At 38.0% G+C, this 18152-nt stretch overlaps 1 protein-coding gene across 33 annotated transcripts in view; it reads right to left on the bottom strand.

Moving 5' to 3' along the window:
• The window catches only part of MAP4K4 (mitogen-activated protein kinase kinase kinase kinase 4), a 192903-nt gene that overhangs the window by 69155 nt on the left and 105596 nt on the right, over window positions 1–18152 (bottom strand). For all 33 annotated transcript variants that reach the window (XM_012740468.3, XM_012740471.3, XM_012740479.3 and 30 more), the window contains exon 4: window positions 1014–1139. In XM_012740468.3, coding sequence (XP_012595922.2) covers window positions 1014–1139 — 126 coding nt within the window. The remainder of the gene's footprint in view (window positions 1–1013; window positions 1140–18152) is intronic.

The following is an 18152-nucleotide window of genomic DNA, read 5'->3' as shown; positions in this document are numbered from 1 at the left end:
TCTGGAAGTGCTCATTCTCTCTCATAAGCACATGGGCACAGCACAGGAGGACCATTTTGTTCTTCATCACTACCCAATTATCAAAAATCTGATTCAAATACTCCCTAACATTCTTTCTCATTTTGCTTCAAAGATGTTCTATTTTTCACACATCATCATCCTCAAACTATTTTACATTAAATGGGCTTAATACAAAAAAGAAATGCTATTTTTAAGCAGTTATATAATTTTAGAAAATGCAATATTTAAAATATCTAAATTTTGAACAATATGATCACAATGCTATGTTTAAAGTACCTAGAAAATGAACTAAATTGAGCTAGCTAAAATTTTAACTATGATTGGATTTGGGCAATGATAATAAGGGTAAGTTTTTTTCCTTTTACTTAATTTTGCAAATATTTTCTATAATGGCCTTTTAAAAAAATAATTAGAAAAAGAGTTACTCTATCTTCCTGCTTTATAAGTTCAATACCTTGAGCATAAACTAATGTGATAGCCACATATCTGATAGTATTTCAAGGTCATCATCTTGAATATAAACATGTTCAAAAAAGAGATAAGGGTAAATATGTCAATTCCAGAAATTTACTGATTATAACTATTATGATTAATATTATTGATAAGTTACTGACAGAAGTTTGTTTCTTGAGATCTGTTATTTCTAGGTGGCAAGGCAAGATGCAATTTACTGAGGGTTCATTTTAATTGATTCCCATAAATAAAGTTTTTTATTGTACTGCTTTCAAGCTGCTAGTTTCCTTGCTATTGGTCATATTCCTTCCAGAAGGTGTCTTTTTATTTCGGAAACAGAAAGTTAACTTTTCCACATAAAATGCGAAATCAACATCAAACTAAACATTCTGTATATCAAGAGATACAGGCCAAGGAAGCCTTTAGAAGCTACCAGCTACTACACCCCATTGCTTCCTCCTCTCCCCACCCCTTTTCCTTCATATCCTCATAATACAACCAAAGAGGAAAGCCCAGGCACTCAGGAAACATCCACCTACCCAGAGTTGGTCGTCATGTCCTGGAGGGCTCTTTTTAATGAAAGCACCATAATATGTTGCAATATTTCTATGATGAGAATATTTCTTAAGCATATTTATCTCCAGTTTGATTTCTTCCTCTTCATCCTTAAAAAAAAAAATAAAAATAAAATGTATGGCTACTGAATGATATACATGACTTTACTTTCCCTACATACATAAAATAATGAACGGAATACAGGTTCCTAGTCCTCCAGCAGCAGGGGGACACACACATTCACTTTATCTTCATGCCAAGAACTACGGGTCTTTGGGGACATATCTCTTAAAGTGTGATTACAAGCTACACAAGAATGCCACGAAGTATAAGAGGCGACAAGGAACATGGAGAGCAGCAGGTGAAGCAGCCATGACAGTGTGGTGGGGAGAGGCCAGCTCTCCCACTAACTGTGACCTCAAGCAATTCACTCCACTTCTCTGAGCCTCAATTTGCTCATCTGTAAAAGTGGGACCAAAAAAAGAGAAATGACTCATATGGTTTCAACTAATAACTAGAAAAGGCTGTTTTCATTCTAGAAAACACTTGTGATAACAAATCATCTAGTCCACTTAAAGCCCCGTACAACGGCACCCTCTAGAGAGGCCATGGACACGTTACTGAGCACAGGACGCCAGCCAGCAGTGCAGTCCCTCCCCAGGTTCTCTAAGCACACTGAACAGAGGTTCCGGGAGCCCAGCAGGCGCCAGTAACAAAACATCACTCAACAGTTTGTCTCAGACTTAGTACCTCTTCCCTAGCCTGTCAGCTTATTAAAATAAGATGAGCAGAGGAAGAAACCCAGACTTTGTGTGAGAAGGTGGGGGTGTGGATGAAGGAAACAGTTGCCCTTGTGAATGATGAGGGCTAGGAAGTCTGTGGTTTCCACCTCTGTCACATACAGCTGGGGAAGAAACTGCGCCAGCCAGTGTGCGCATCTTCTCCTTGTTGCACACATGACACACTACCTGCAGTCACGATAAGGAAGAGCTGTAGTTAGTATGAAAATGAGGAGAAAGCAGAATTAAAGTGAAAAAGAAGAGAGAATAAGCAGGAAAAAAGAAAAGCAGCCTTCGTTAGAAAACAACAGTGTGAGATTCGAGAAAAATCTGATGACCAGATCTCTATAATTCCCTCTACTACATCTATTTTCAAAAGGAAAAGATGACTGGCTCCCTAAAACTTTACTTAGTTTTCTATACTGACATACACATTCCACTTATAAATGACATCCTTTTTCTCCAGGGAAGACTCGTGGTTTCTGAGTAGTTTAGATGTGTATATGTGCACATGCAACCAAGAGAGCATACATGCATACACACACACAACTTTGAACAAGTCTATTGCTTTAGCCCAGACCTTTAGGTACGTAAGCTCTTAAGAGTGGTTCTGGAACCAACCTGGAAAGTCACCATCTTGAATATCACTATTCTAAAGTGACTATGTGTCTTATTATGAATTTGGTTTTCTAAAGCACTGATATACAAATGAAGTTTGTATTTAAAAAGACATTTTCTCTCCCCATGTGGTCTCACCACTACTTCTAATTAATGATGTTGCAGCTTTTCTCTTAGTCACAAAACATAAATATATTATTATATAGTCATGTACCATCTATCAACATTTCAGTCAACAGCAGACCAAATACACAACAGTGATTGCATAAGATTATAAATGGAGCTAAAAAATTCCTATCGCCTACCGACGTCATAGCTATCATAATGTTGCAGCACAATCCATCACTCCTGTGTTTGTGGTAGTGCTGGTGTAAACAAACCTACTGTGCTGCCAGTCATATAAAAGTATAGCACATACAATCATATATAGAACATTAATATCTGATAATGAGTGACTGTGTTACTGGTACTCACTATACTACACTTTTTATCATTATTTTAGAGTGCACTCCTTCTACTTATTAAAAAAAAAAAAAAGTTAACTGTAGAACGGCCTCAGGTAGGTCCTTTAAGAAGAATTCCAGAAGAAGGCACTGTCATCATAGGAGATAACAACTCCATGCCTGTTATTGCCCCTGAAGATATTCCAGTGAGACCAGATGTGGAGCAGAAGGCAATGATATTGATGATCCCAACCCTGTGTAGGCCCAGGCTAATGTGTGTGTTTGTATCTGAGTTTTTAACAAAAAAGTTTAAAAAGAAAAGAAAAAGAAAATCTGCAAAAATTTTAATAGAAAAAAGCTTATAGGGTAATGATATAAAAAAAATATTTTTGTACAGCTATACAATGTGTTTGTTTTAAGCTAAGCATTATTACAAAATAATCAAAAAGTGTTAAAAAATCAAGATGTTTATAAAGTGAAAAGGCTACAGTTTAGCTAAGGTTAATTTATTATTGAAGAAAGAAAATTTTTTTATAAATTTACTGTAGCCTAAGTACAACACAGTGCGTATCAACTCTACAGTAATATCCTAGACCTTCACGTTCACTCGCCACTCATTTACTGACTCACCCAGAGCAACTTCCAATCCTGTAAACTCCATTTATAGTAAGTGCCCTATATAAGTGTACCATTTTTTATCTTTTATTCTGTATTTTTATTCTATCTTTTCTATCTTTAGATATTTTTAGACATAAAACTACTTACCATTGTGTTACAATTGCCTATAGTATTCAATACAGTAAAATGCTGTACAGATGTGTAGCCTGTATAATATAGCCTAGGTTTGCAGCAGGCTACACAACCACACTCTATGATGACTGCACAAGGATGAAATCCCCTAATGACGCACTTCTCAAGAAAATATATTCATTGTTTTTTTTTTTTTTTTTTTTTGAGACAGAGTCTCGCTTTGTTGCCCAGGCTAGAGTGAGTGCCGTGGCTTCAGCCTAGCTCACAGCAACCTCAAACTCCTGGGCTCGAGTGATCCTTCTGCCTCAGCCTCCCGGGTAGCTGGGACTACAGGCATGCGCCACCATGCCCGGCTAATTTTTTTTTTCTATATATATCAGTTGGCCAATTAATTTCTTTCTATTTATAGTAGAGACGGGGTCTCGCTCTTGCTCAGGCTGGTTTTGAACTCCTGACCTTGAGCAATCCGCCCGCCTCGGCCTCCCAAGAGCTAGGATTACAGGCGTGAGCCACAGCGCCCGGCCAATATATTCATTGTTAAGCAACGCATGACTGTATATTCTATAGGCACAGTTGTCATGTGACTTTGATAGATGGTAACTGTAAATATGGCAGCAGTTACATGGCCAAGTACAGTGAATATAATAATTCTCATTCAAATCCTGCACATAGGAAAATCACACCAAATGCATATCATTTCAATCTGTGATTTCAACATGGTTATGCTGAAAGCAGCAATCAAAAATGAGATACTCAATAACTAAGATAACTATTTCAATTCTAAACCAAACCAGTGTTTAGCCCATCAATATTACAGAGAAACACACTTTTGAGACCTCTCTTCAAAGGAACTTTATACTAAAACAGAAAAGGGTTACAATTTTTATTAACGAAGCATGCAGAAGCATGTCCTAAACAAAACTAGAAAACTCAATTCATCAAAAGTTTTACATCATGCTCTTTCCACACACTCACATTTATACACACAGTATGACAGATAGTAGTGACCATAGCTTGCTGGCTCTCCCCTGACTGACCACAACTCACTCCCAACATAATCTACAGGTTCCTGCGAGTCCTCTAGACCAAACAGTGAGCAGGCCAGGACAACTCTAGTGAGTAAGGCTTGTCAAGACAGGTAGGCTCCTAACAAAAAGTCAGCACATGGCAATGACCATAAACCTGCCCCTGTTGAAAAGGCCTGTGGCACTACTCCCGGGACAAGGCCCACAATTAAACATCTTTGTTCTGAGAAGACAAACATCCCACTTTCTTTACAGTGAACTGCAGCTAACTGATCAGAAAGTGAACTAAAGGTTTGATTTTCTTTTTATCTAAAACCAATAAACCCATAAAAATTTGGGATGTAAAGACTACACAAAAACAAAAAGAACAATGTTGAACTAGAGTAGCAAAAAATCAAAATATTGAATTTTGTTATTGTAGTAAAAGCAGCCAATCACTTCATGTAGTGTGTGAATTTTATTGCATTATCCAGACTTGTTTTATTGATCCATCTCTACCTCCCTCCCTCCACTCCTCATACTGGTTAAATTATCCCCATGGTTACTTTTCCCTGTCACCTTCTGCCAATAGGTTTTACTTCCTGACAGAAAGCAAATGCTATCTATGATTCTCCCATGAGAAGCTTCTTGAGAAATAATTAAGGATTATGACATATTTTGACTAGTTTCCATTTATTTTTTTCTTTTAGTGACACAAGCCAATTTCTTCTAGGCTCTAACTTACTCACTCTGTAAGAAGAATCCAGAGCTTCTATAGGCACTTGATGTTTTCAAAGCCCACTAAGTTAAAAATCAAGCACATATTTTAAAGTTCTTAGAGGATTAAATTCAGTAGCGGCCACTGGTTTGAAAAACACTGAATATGCATACTGGCAAATTATTATGGCACAGTGTATTTCACTGAATCTAAAATGTCCCTGAATGGAGACACACCATTATTTTAGGAATAAACTGTGATGCACCATAATACACATATTGTAACATCTTCAAAACTCAGCTGCATCTTAGAATCAATGAAATACAAGAACTGAAATATAATCAAGTCTGGCAGTGGCTTTTCTAATATGACTGAAACATCCAAATGTCATCCAGAAATACAGTGACCTGATGTCAGTTGCCAGAAAATTTCCCAGGTCTTAAAACAGTCAAATCCTGGAAGCATATGACTGAACTACAAAAAAAAAAAAAAAAAAAAAAAAATTGAGTGGAAATCATCTTCTCTTCTCCAATTACTGTTTTAGAATGGAGTTCATGTACACTTTGAACATTTCCTCTCTTGATTTTATGATTTTAAAACAGATGACTATTACACATCTTATAAAATAAAAAGGTAGTCAGCACCACCACTAACTGTCATTTACTGTCTAATTGTGAGTGCCCACCTTGAGAAAAAAAGCATCAGAAATACAGAATCTGCCAGTGGCTTTAAACCAACTACAACTGGAATCCTAATTATGACTAATGCTTATTATATATAGTATTTTATGTTTCCTTTAGAGTAAGGTAACAATGAACCAACTTCTGAATTCTAATCTCCTTTTGGTTATTACTTAAAAACAAGTTTGGTGGTCTCATTCCGACACTTAAATACATACATACGTACCACCACCATCAAAAAACACCTCATTTAACCTGAAAAGATATAGCAGAAAATGCACTTGCGGCCACCTAGAACTGAAATTTAAAAGCAACATCAAATCCCACATATGAAAAGAAAGTTGAATTGGCAAAACTATATAGAGGAAGTTTATGTATCCTATGTGTCTAGGCTGAGTCCAAGCTACTGTGTCCTTCATGATCTTCATTAGAAAGTAACAAGCATAAACAAATGGAAAAAAAAAAATTAAGAGTAACTTGAGGGGAGAGAGGCCTTTTTGGTAAGAAAGGGAAGGCTCCCTCTGGTTTTCTCCAATGGCCAGGCAGCTGCTAGCCCCCGCTTAGTGATTTAATGCAGCTGATGCCAATTAGCATTTTGGCTCTAACCAGTGGGAGCAAACTCTCATAGAAAAGGCCTTTGTCTCAGGCTGGGATCTGACTGGGTGCTGAGTTTTCAATTGCTTCCCCTGGCAGTCAGAGGATGAGGTGGGGGAGGGGAGAACATCTGCATAGTGGTAATTTTCACAAGAAGCAATGGGTTTGTAAATGAGTCATATGACAAGCCCTACCCACTATGCCATCTGAGCACACAGGAGTGCTTATTATTAGTGTTTTGCTGTTTGTTTTTTAATGACACCTTAAAATGCCATTCAAACTCTTTCTACCTAAATTCTCCCTCATTCCACCAATAGTAGTAACCATGTGAGGAGACAGGCAGACTTAAGATAAGCTAACTGGGATCTTTCCCCTGGCATACTCTCCTTACCGAATTAAATATCTATTCAGTGACAGCTGAACAAAAACGGAAGGGCAAGTGACTGTTCATTCTGTTTTAGTTGGAGAGAGAACTGATGTACAAGGAGATGTACAAATATCTCTGGCAGACTTCAGCACCAAAATGTACATTTAGAATGAAAATATCTATTCTTTAAAACCAGTTTATAACTTTTAGTTAACTACTACTGAATCTTTATGTGACTGTGAACTGGTAGAAAAATGAGAACAGCTCACCTTTTACCTAGCAAATCCCATAATATCTGAGAATATTATTCAGTACCATATCAAGTTGAAACCAGTGCAGAATTAATCAGATTTAAATTTTTTGGACTAAAATAGACATATGCAAGAATCATACGACAAATTCACTAACTATTCAACTAAACATAGATGGAACAGAACTATACAGGGAAGATACTAGAACAAAATTAAGGTTATAGGGTCTGGTCAAAAAGAAGGAATGATATATTCTTTAAAATTAATCTGCCCCTCAAAATCAATCAAAAACCAATGTAAAGATTACAAGATTGACAAAACTAAAATGGAAATCAGACACTCCTGACAGCTTCCTCAAGAAAAAAATACCATTTTGGACACATTTCAGACAAAAATAAGACATGCTCTCTCCAGTTCTGCTACTGAATCAATGAACTTGTTCTGGCATTCCAAAGCCAAAGTGTAAATGGCCCCGAAGTCTTTAACCTGCTATCTTTTCTGTCTACAGCATAACACAGAACTTACATTAGACACAACAAAGTCCTCACAAAGCCCTCCAGAGCTCCTCTATCTCCTACAAAGTTTGCCACTTGCTGAATATTTCAATGAGATACTGAGTTGGTATCTAAAAATAATGTGAAAAGAAGAGAATTACGCAATGACACCATTTACCTGGATGGATAGAGGTGGGGAGGACTTCAGACTGACTAAATGATGCAGGAGAGTGAATACAATTCATTCCATTTTCCTCAGCATCACTCATTCATCAACAATTTTGGAAGACTGGAGCTTCCATAACAATACCAACACCCAAAGAAGACAAAATACATCTCTATGATAACTCCTCACCAAAAAACACAACATGGTGCATAAAAACTGTGCTGATCTTAAACAATAAAGTCAAATAAGCCAGATCACTATTTTCTCTAGGATCTAAACTATTAGATCTTTCCAAAGATTCAAGCCATCAACACCCAGAAATCCTAATAGTTCCTTTGTCAAGTCCCAATCTATAGGACAAAACACCACGGGTACAAGAGACTTCAATAAAATAACTTGAAATAGTTCCTATCAGCATTGATTGTAGAATCCATCTAGTTTCCTCCTCTATTAGACAATTACTTTTACACACACACACACACACACACACACAAACACACATGGAGTGCTTTTGGGGACCCTAAAAAAGGCAAGACCTGAAACCTAGATCCTGATCAAGGTGGAAAATAGATCTACCAGGCAAGCCACAGTGCAAACAAAATCAAATCCTCTACCAAAAAACTTGATTGTACTCAAACTTCTTACGAGACTAAAACTTTTTATTATGAGACCAAAAAGGGATCAGTAATCCAAAATGCTCAGAAAGTTAACAAAACAGTATATTCTAAACATCAACATTTTGCCATCCACAAGAATGCATGTATGTTTTAGATAACTACACATGTTTTAATGAATGCACAGGGAAAAAGAGGAGAAATGTTAACAAAGATTACCTCTGGATTACAGATATTTTCTTAACTTTCCTAATTTTCTACAATTGGCACATACTATTTTCCTAACTTGGAAAAAAATAGTAAGAGTTTAGGATTGAGGAGTTGGTCCTGTAAGAATTCAAAATAAGCTTCTTTCTGGTAACTCCCACGATCTGCCTCCCTCTGTCCCTAAACTGAAGGTCCTCTGCTCTCCTTGCTGCTCTAGGGTCACTGCCAACCTCCCTGTTGGGCTGCTTCCACCAATGATTAGTTGCACAGGGAAGCCCATGAGAGCCTTTAGAACTACAGCCTTACTGGTTAAATTGCCTACAACTGGCTCAGTGGCACCACAAGGGTCTGACCTTGGCCTCATGGCCATTTCTTTCTTTTGCTACAATGTACAAATCCAGACCCACAACTTTTTAAGATTGGCTCTTTCCAGACTTAAGTCATTCTAGGAATAAAAGGAGAAGGTAAGTGGTGCACTCATCTTCCTCTGTCTTCACTTTCCTGCCCTGCCAGAATGTCCCTTAAGGTGAAATCATACCTCAGTCCATTCATACTTTTCCCTAAGCCAGTGGCAAATTCCATGAAGCTTCCCATAATGCAAAGAAGAAAAGAATATGATGGACACTGAAGAGAGTGCTGTTTAAAACCCTAACAACAGGTCCAAGTAAGGAATGGCAACAAGGAGCACGGGTCTAAAGGAGGGTGTGATAAGCAATGCATGTTTCTGCATTTTTGTACTGGATCCATCTGTGCACTCACATGCACCAGAACTCCTGCTTACATAATTGACATGGCAAGTCAGATAAAGGCTAGGCTCTGAAAAAAAGAGCCTTCAATAAAAAAGAATAAAGACAACTTCTGCTCCTGGCCAAAATAAAGTTATCAAGGGCCAGATGATTTACTCTTCCACCTGAACAACTGAAATTAGACAATCAACATATGAAACAGTTTAAAAAGCATCAGGCAATGAAGAAGAGTGATCCCTGAGAGATGGGAAACACATGTGGAAGCTCTACAAGTGTTCCAGCTCACTGCCTTCAGAGAGATCGCAAGCTGCTGCGAAGGGAGAGGAGACCCGAAGGTGCCCAGAGTTGTTTCTGAGTTGAGGAGAAGGAGCTGAGAGTCTGGAGAGACCACAAAGACTACAGGACAGAATACCAGAGAGGAGGGAGTCACACAGCGGGCAAGCAAGCTACAGAGACCTGAAACTCCCCCTTGAGGACTCAGTAGAGCAGCAGTCCCCAACCTTTTTGGCACTAGGAACCAGTTTCATGGAAGACAATTTTTCCACAGACCAGGGGATGGGGTGGGGAGATGGTTTCGAGATGATTCAAGTTCATTATATTTATTGTGCAAACCTCTCTGCTAATGATAATCTGTATTTGCTGCCACTCCCCAGTGGTAACATCAACGCCTCAGCTCCACCTAAGATCATCAGGCATTAGATTCTCATAAGGAGTGTGCAACCTAGAGCCCTGGCATTCTCAATTTACAGTAGGGTTTGCATTCCTATGAGAACCTAATGCCACAGCTGATCTAACAGGAGGTGGAATTTACGCGGTGATGAGAGAGATGGGAAGATTCACTTGCTCACCTGCCACCCATCTCCTGCTGTGCAGCCTGGTTCCTAACAGGCCACAGATGGGTACCAGTCCATGGCCCAGGGACTGCAGCAGCAGAGCACTACCAAAACATCCCTGTGAGGAAACCACCTAAGATCAGGGAAAGAACCTAATCCCTAAGAATTCCACGGAATAGTACTCAGTGCTCACAGGGATGTGAAGCGGTGCCTTTTGCCATTAACTAAGCTGGAAAAAACTCATCATTTACAGGACTCAGGAGGCTCTGATCTCAACAGTGGAACAAAATTAGTCCTAGACTAAATGCTGATCTGGTCTTGAAAGACTATGAAAAGGATCAAATTATTCCCAAATAAGTAGCTGCATCCCAGAACAAAGATCAATATTATAAAAACATAAAATATCCAGTACCCAATAAAGTAAAATTCACAATGTCAGAAATCTAATTAAAATGTACCAGGCAGGCAAAAAAGCTAGAACATGCCCATGGCAGGGGGTCAGGGGGAATCAACCAAAACTAACCCAGAACTGACACAGATCACAGAACTAGCAGACAAAGCCATTTAGCAAGCTACAACATTCACTTCTGCTGGTCATAACTATTATGTCTTTTGGGCATCTGCTCATGAAGGAACTTGAGATCCAAGTTGTTTTATATGGTCTATTAAAGCAGAACCCAGTGTATTTAGAAAGCAACAATGTAGATTAATAGGTGCTTCAATGCCTCAGCAAGGGTGGCAGAGAAAAAGTTCCACATGCCATATAGTGGGAACAGGTCATCTGTTCCCACTTTCCTACCACAAAATCAATGTAATCACAATTTTTTTTAAATTTCAATCAAACATAGGAAAAACCTGCAACAAAATTAATGTTCGAAATCACCTTGCTTTCAATCAGATCATAAAAATAATTTTTGTTTGATCTCAATTGCTATAAACAAGTTATTAGTTTATGTATGAATCAAAAGTATGGACATTGCCAAAATCAATCAAGTAACTACTCTATAGACCATACTTGGAGAGGCACTGGTTTGGGATGGTGGAGGACCAATGGCCAGTATTACACAGCTCAGTAGTTTTCTAATTCTGACCTTGAGAATATTAGTGGCCAAGCACTAATATCCTCACTTTTCCTGTCTCCTCCACTCTCATCTTCTTAAGCGACCCCAACTCCTGCTTACGTATTACTCTGATATGTTCCCTGATACGCCACAGCAGGTGAGTGAAAGAAAAAGAAATAAAATGATCACCTAAAGTAATAAAATCTTCCCTTGGAATATATCTTTCAAATGTCATGGTGTTAATCCAAAATCAGTAGTACCTCCACCCTGGCTCTTGGTGCTCCCCGGATAATAGGAATGCTATAGCATGCCAATTACGGTGACAAGGAAATAACCCTCAGTTTTTCTGTACAATGACTTTACTTTCAAATAATTTTCTTCATTTGGATAATTTGCGTATCTGAAAAAGGATCCCCCCTTTCTTCTGAAATGACAGTTTCCATTCAAATATAATTGAGCAAACTCTGCCTCATAGTTCCCAGGTTGGGAGAAGTTTCTGAAAGATTCTCATGGGTCCCCTATTTGAAGAATCATTCTTTAGCTCTAAGGACTCAAAGATGCTTTCCATAGAAGTTACTCAAGAAAGCAAGGAAAAATTTCCACAGACTTTGGTAACATGGAAAACAGAATCAAGACATTCCAATTCCTAATAGACATTTAAAAGATTTTAAGTGACAAAATTCAAGGATGAGCACACATTTGGCAATATCATACTGCATCCACTCAAACTCTCTGCAGAAGGTGTGACTTGGCACGTATGTGGCCTTCACTCCAACACTTCTCACAGCTTCTTAAATATGTGTGAATCACTTCTTAACACTGTAGTGTGGAAGAAAACTAGAGGATGGCTCCAGTAACAATGCCTTCAATAATTAAAATTCACCTCCCTAAATTTTTCAATCTCAAATGGGAAAATAATTTAAAATGTCTCCCCCTCCCAATTTTCTCTACTTTTTAGAATTTTATCATCTGAAGGGAGACATTGAGAGGAATACAGAATCAGAAGCTTCAAAGTCCCAACAGAAAAACTACTACATTTGACCGGCCCATGAGGGATTTGATAGTATAGAACCACCATCTGCACTACACTAGTTTGCAGACTGATCTTAACAAAACCCAAGGGGAAGTTTTGCTCTAAACCAAACCAGTATATTTAATTCTAGCCCACTGTGTAATCAGTCCTTCTGGGGAAAGTCTTGTTGGATGCTTTATACTTCGCCACAGAAATTCATAAAAATGTGTCCCATAATCTTCCTACTGGAAAAATCCCTTCCCCTCCAAAATCCTCACCCCAGCTCTACACCACAGCCACACCAGCTACAAGCCTCAAGTTCCAGAAGAACCTAGAGAGGTAATGACAAAATGCAGTAGCATATAAGTCATGTGTTCTGGAGTTCAGACAGATAATTATCTTTCATAGCACTTACCATCCTACAATTTTTAGTTTAAAATCTACCCTTTCTTTGAGAACATAAGCTCCAGGAAGGTAGGGATGGTCTTGTTCATCTTAGTACCCTTGATAGTGCCTGACACACCAAATGTTTTCAACCACATACACCTAGATGCCAATAAGATGTGTGCGCTTTAAAAAAATAAAAAGCCATCCCTAAGCCTCAGTTCTCTTACTTGGAAGATGAGGATAATAATACCTCATAGAAACCTAACCCATTCTTAGAGGCAAGGCACAACCCAGAGTGGGTGAATCGTAAAATTAAGTAACATGCAAAGACCTTCATACAGCACCTAGCACATAGTAAGTATTCATTACAATTTTTCAGAAATGAACTATAATTATCTTTTGCTTTACAAACTGAGCAGTTAATGCAATCCTGCACACAAAGTGTTCCTGAAGCAGTCTGTTAAAGAGCCAGCCCTGGTGAACTCAGGCCACATGAATGCCTGCCATCACCTTTCTGCTGGCAGCAGAGGGCAGACAGGCAATCAATACAATCGCATGCAGTTGGCCAGGCTTTATCAACCCACCGCTGTGATAGGGCTAAAGGGCTGAGCAAGAATGCCAGACACCAAACGGTCAGCACCAAAGTAACATATTTTCTGCCTGACTGCTATAGGTAACATAGGTCTACCGTCAAAGAACGATTAGCATTGTGTGTCCTAGTGTTATCTCTGTTCATACAAGGACAGAGTGATACACACTGCAGGTGCTCCTCTTGGAAAAATGTGAAAAGATGTCAAAATTTCAGATACCAAAAAGACTGAGGGAAGAGATCCAATTATCTTCACTAGGTGATTCCATTAGAAATAAGACGATCAGTTGCTGAGATTGGTTATTATTCACTGTACTCCAAAGTGTTAAGGAATGTGACCCACCACTGTGGCACTCATACTGCCACAGCTCCCTTTTCAGTGTTCTCATTCTGAAACATGTTCCGAACAAAACCCACATCACTGCTGATATTGGTACTACTTGTACTTGAATAGAAAATAATTTTTCTTCTAAATGTGATTGTAAAACACATACAGGATTATTGTTTAAAATATGAATTTTATTTGTATATAGGAATACAAAGTGTTTTCCAGGAAATAAGCCTCAAATTTTATAGTGGAAATCAATAATACAGGATTAATGTAATCCAATTTAAATAGGCAAACAAAAATAAAATTTCCACAAATTTGAAGATGTAAGTTGGTGCAATCTGATCTTACACTTGCTTCTTTTACATCATTATAGTCCCCTAACATCTCATCATCCTATCCAGCACCATGAGAAAACTGTATACCAATTATTTAAAGCAAAGGAAAGATACAGATTTCTTTTTTTGGATCATCAGAAAGATATTATAAATGATTAGCAAACTTCTGTGCTATTAATCACTTTATACAGAACTTCAGGATAGTCTACTAGACCATACTTCACAAAGCTGGAATAAGTCATTCTGGTCTAAAAACAGCTCATTAACATGCCATCATGTTCCTTAATCCATTTTCCCTCCCTCCACTTGTAAGTGCACAGGCACATACACTAGTTGCAAGGAGGTGGACTAGAGGCTGCAGGAGTGGCTAAAGAGATATGTGAAAGGGTGGCCTCGCGATGCTACAGATGCTCTCTGTCTGCCAACAAACAATGCCACTCCCTAAAGAACAACAGTCCTCCTTTTCTCATGATCACCTCCTCCCTGTATGCTTAATGATTATGAAGCAAAACACAGGGTGAGAGGTTACATAGTCTCCTGAGTCAGGCAGGCCAAGATGAATCAACTGTTTAAAACTAGAATGCTCAGAAAAGGTAAGCAAAAGCATGTAGCTGTCAGAATGAAGAACCACAAACTACCACATGCCTATCTAGAAAATAACTGGGGACCTGGATGTCTGCACAAAAGAAAAAGTAAACCTAGCATCATCATCATGAAGATGCATACAAAGTAAGTCTCACAAATAGCATCTCCTCCTCCAAGAGTATATATTCATTTATAGAGACCAAATTTAAACCAGTTATATGCTCAAATAAATGTCTTAAGGTTAAGATCAATTACCAACTCAAATTCATAAGCACAAAGGATATTATCATGTTGGAACCTGCCCAACTCATAATATAAACTGCCAAATTTGCCATCTGCCATTACTCAAAAAAAGAAAGTCAAGAAGTTGCTATGCCACTTTCTTTAACAGACTTTTAACAAGAGCCCCGCCCACACGGCCATCCATGGTACAAATGCATTACATAAGCATAAATTGAGGGCCCACTTCACAGCAGACACTGCACAGGATGGGGAGATAGATGGCTAGTCAGAAAGACAGATGCACCAATACTGACACAGAGGTGGACAGATCACAAGAACAAGAAAACACAGAAAGGGCAACCATTTGCTTGGAGGGGGAGACAAGATCACCCAAGGTGCACTAGGGCAGCTCCCACAGGAAGAACCAAGAAATCTTGGAAGAGCCAGTATAAAATAAATCCAAATGAGGAATAACATAGCATACAGCATGAAGCAAGAGAACCCAAGGGCCAGCAAAACTACTTTCACATTCTTGAGCCTAGACTAAGCGACTGATAAAAGAAAACAAATCTGTAAGAGAAATCAAGAAAATCCAGTTTCCTGCCAGGCTCAGTATAAACTATAGAGCTTCCCATTTGAATCTATCTGCAGAATACATAAAGCACTCTCTTATGCATGGATGTTTACATACTTGTGTACGTTCAACAGCTAGTCTTTCTGTTGAACACTATGCCTTGGGCTAAAAACTGGCACACAGGAGTACTATAATTGGTTTGCAGAATTAATTAGGTTTATCAGAATGGAGGGAAGAGTAAGTTTAAAATGTAAGGTTCTCTAAGGCTTACAACCTTTAAAAAGAAAGCCTCAAAATCAGGAAAAAGATACACCTCTTAAGAATGCACAGTAAATAATGGGTTCATTGGGGCTTGCTATTCCCATCAGTGGTTAATATCACTGAAGACTGGCATCCTTAATTACTTGGGGAAAAAAATCATAAAATCTTAGGGATATAATAAATAACAAATCCTGGTGACCTTAGTGTTTTTAAATGGTAATGTGAACTTTTTCAGATATTATAAAAACAAGCACCAATCCAGAGTGAAAACTCCCACTAAATCCAAGGTTATTTGCTTATATATTATGTGAATAAATTAATTATACCATTTAAATTCATAATATAAATATAAATCCATAAATTAATATATATAGTATAAATAATTAATACATACTCAGTAATTATCTATATAAATTTTAAAAACCAACAGTGTTACTACTGGAATCTTCCCTAAACATCTTTTCAAAAACTGTACAGGAGCTGCTAAAAAATATACCTCAGGCACAGCAATCCTTAAGGAGATTTGATTCAAGTCAAATTCGCCTGATGATTTGGTCAAAGCCTTCCCTGCTGTTTTTGCAACCTACTATACCAAACTAGCCATTTCTTTCACTTAGAGTGAAGAAAATTAGCATATTGTGGTATGCATGCACCAGCACTGGACCAAGGGATGTGAGTATGCACACAAATATGACAGTGATACTTCCAATTCACTGAAATCTTCAGGTCTGCATAGAAAATCATCTTGGGTTTTTTAATCATTTGTGTCTTCTATGTAAAGTATACTTGGCATTATTCTATTATGCACCAAATAATTTATATACAGTTGCTGAAGAAGAGAACTACATTCTTAGACCATGTGTTTTTGGTGTTGGTGCTGCCAAGCACACAGAAATCCCACAGCTGTGGCCACTATGTCACAGTCCAACTTAGAGACAGGCAAGGCGGCCATCTATCTTTCTTCCAACAGATGCTAAAGATGATACATAAAAGAACTACCTTAACTAAGCAACTAACTGCTGGAATATTTCAGTCAAGTATTAGTAGAAATACATAGAATCTATCAAGAGGTTTCGAATAGTACGTAAGTTTCAAAGTCTTCAGGTATTTTTTAAGTCACACACCACTTCCTTTCCTTGACTTCAGTTTTAGTTATATTCAGATGACTTAAAACCATAAAGACAATGACAAGTATCTTGTCACTTAAGGAGCATCTATCAGGGGAAATGTTGATTAAATCACCATATGTGAATTAGTGGCGACCTTTAGATCTCATAAGCCAACTAGAAAAACAACTATAGATAAAAAGTGGCATTATGAAGTTACTTAAACTGGTCTGTTCTTCAGTAGTTAATAATTTAAAAGCCACACTGTCCAAAGTGTATGGACAGAAGTAATCACTACATGAATATGGATTATATACACATTATTTACAAGCTCAAAAGTAGAAGTGTACTATGAAGTGGTGAATAGAAAAAAAAATTATATGAAGTATGTATTTTCAGACTAGACCATGTTAAGGAAATCATCTTCTAAATTATTTAGGAGAAATCTTTCTAGAAAATAAACCGATTTTTAAACTAAATGCAGCCAAACAGATAAACACATGTTCAAGTAGGGGTTCCTTGAGTGATTGGTAGCAGTAAGAAATAGTTTTACTCCACAAAAGACTAGAAACACACCAAAAAGTTATGGGGGGGACGGGGGACAATGTGAAGAAAAAAAATTTTTCTATTTTGCGTTTTTCTAGATGAGTGTATTACTTTTACTGTTAGAAGGGGAAAAACGGATTTTTATCATTTTAGAAATAATTCTATATATGTGTACCCTCTATACATGAAACTACATAAAAAACTGCACGAAAAACTACATGAAAAAACTACATGAAAAACCACATGAAACTACATGAAAAATATACATTAATGTGTTAACAGTAGTTAAGCCAAGGTGATACAATTATAAGTGCTTTTTGTTCACTTTTTACTTCTCTGTATTTTCTCCCTAGAATACCTGTATTTTATAGAAAACAACAACAACAAAAACACTATTCCAGAAAACTTTTTGTTCCAAGAGCTTTATTGAGTTATAACTTAAAAATCACAAAATTCACCACTGTAGTATACTAAACTTTCAGGGGCGGGGGGTAAACTGTAATTTTCTTACCCTCCTGCTAAGCAAAGCTAAACAGTAAAATTCGAAGGCAAGTATAAAGAGAGCAGTTAAGAAAACACTGGCCATCTAGGATGCCCTCACCTGAAGCAGCACGCATCTATGAACTCTGCTGTATTAGAGCCAGGAGCCGGCCACAGCCACAGACTCTGGCACTGGAAGAAAGACGCAGGTCCCTGCACCTGCACACAGCCAGCAATCCCTCTGTGTGAGCCCTGGGCCACTGCACCCACACCACAGAGCCCTCACCCTCAATTACCCTCAGCCCTACCAGCAACGTAACACACAGTGGGCCCCCTTCCTCCTAATGGCAAAAATAAAAATATACTGAGG

The sequence above is a fragment of the Microcebus murinus genome, chromosome 3, assembly GCF_040939455.1.
Source record: "Microcebus murinus isolate Inina chromosome 3, M.murinus_Inina_mat1.0, whole genome shotgun sequence".
NCBI lineage: Eukaryota > Metazoa > Chordata > Mammalia > Primates > Cheirogaleidae > Microcebus > Microcebus murinus.
This window is presented reverse-complemented; position numbering and strand designations above follow the sequence as displayed.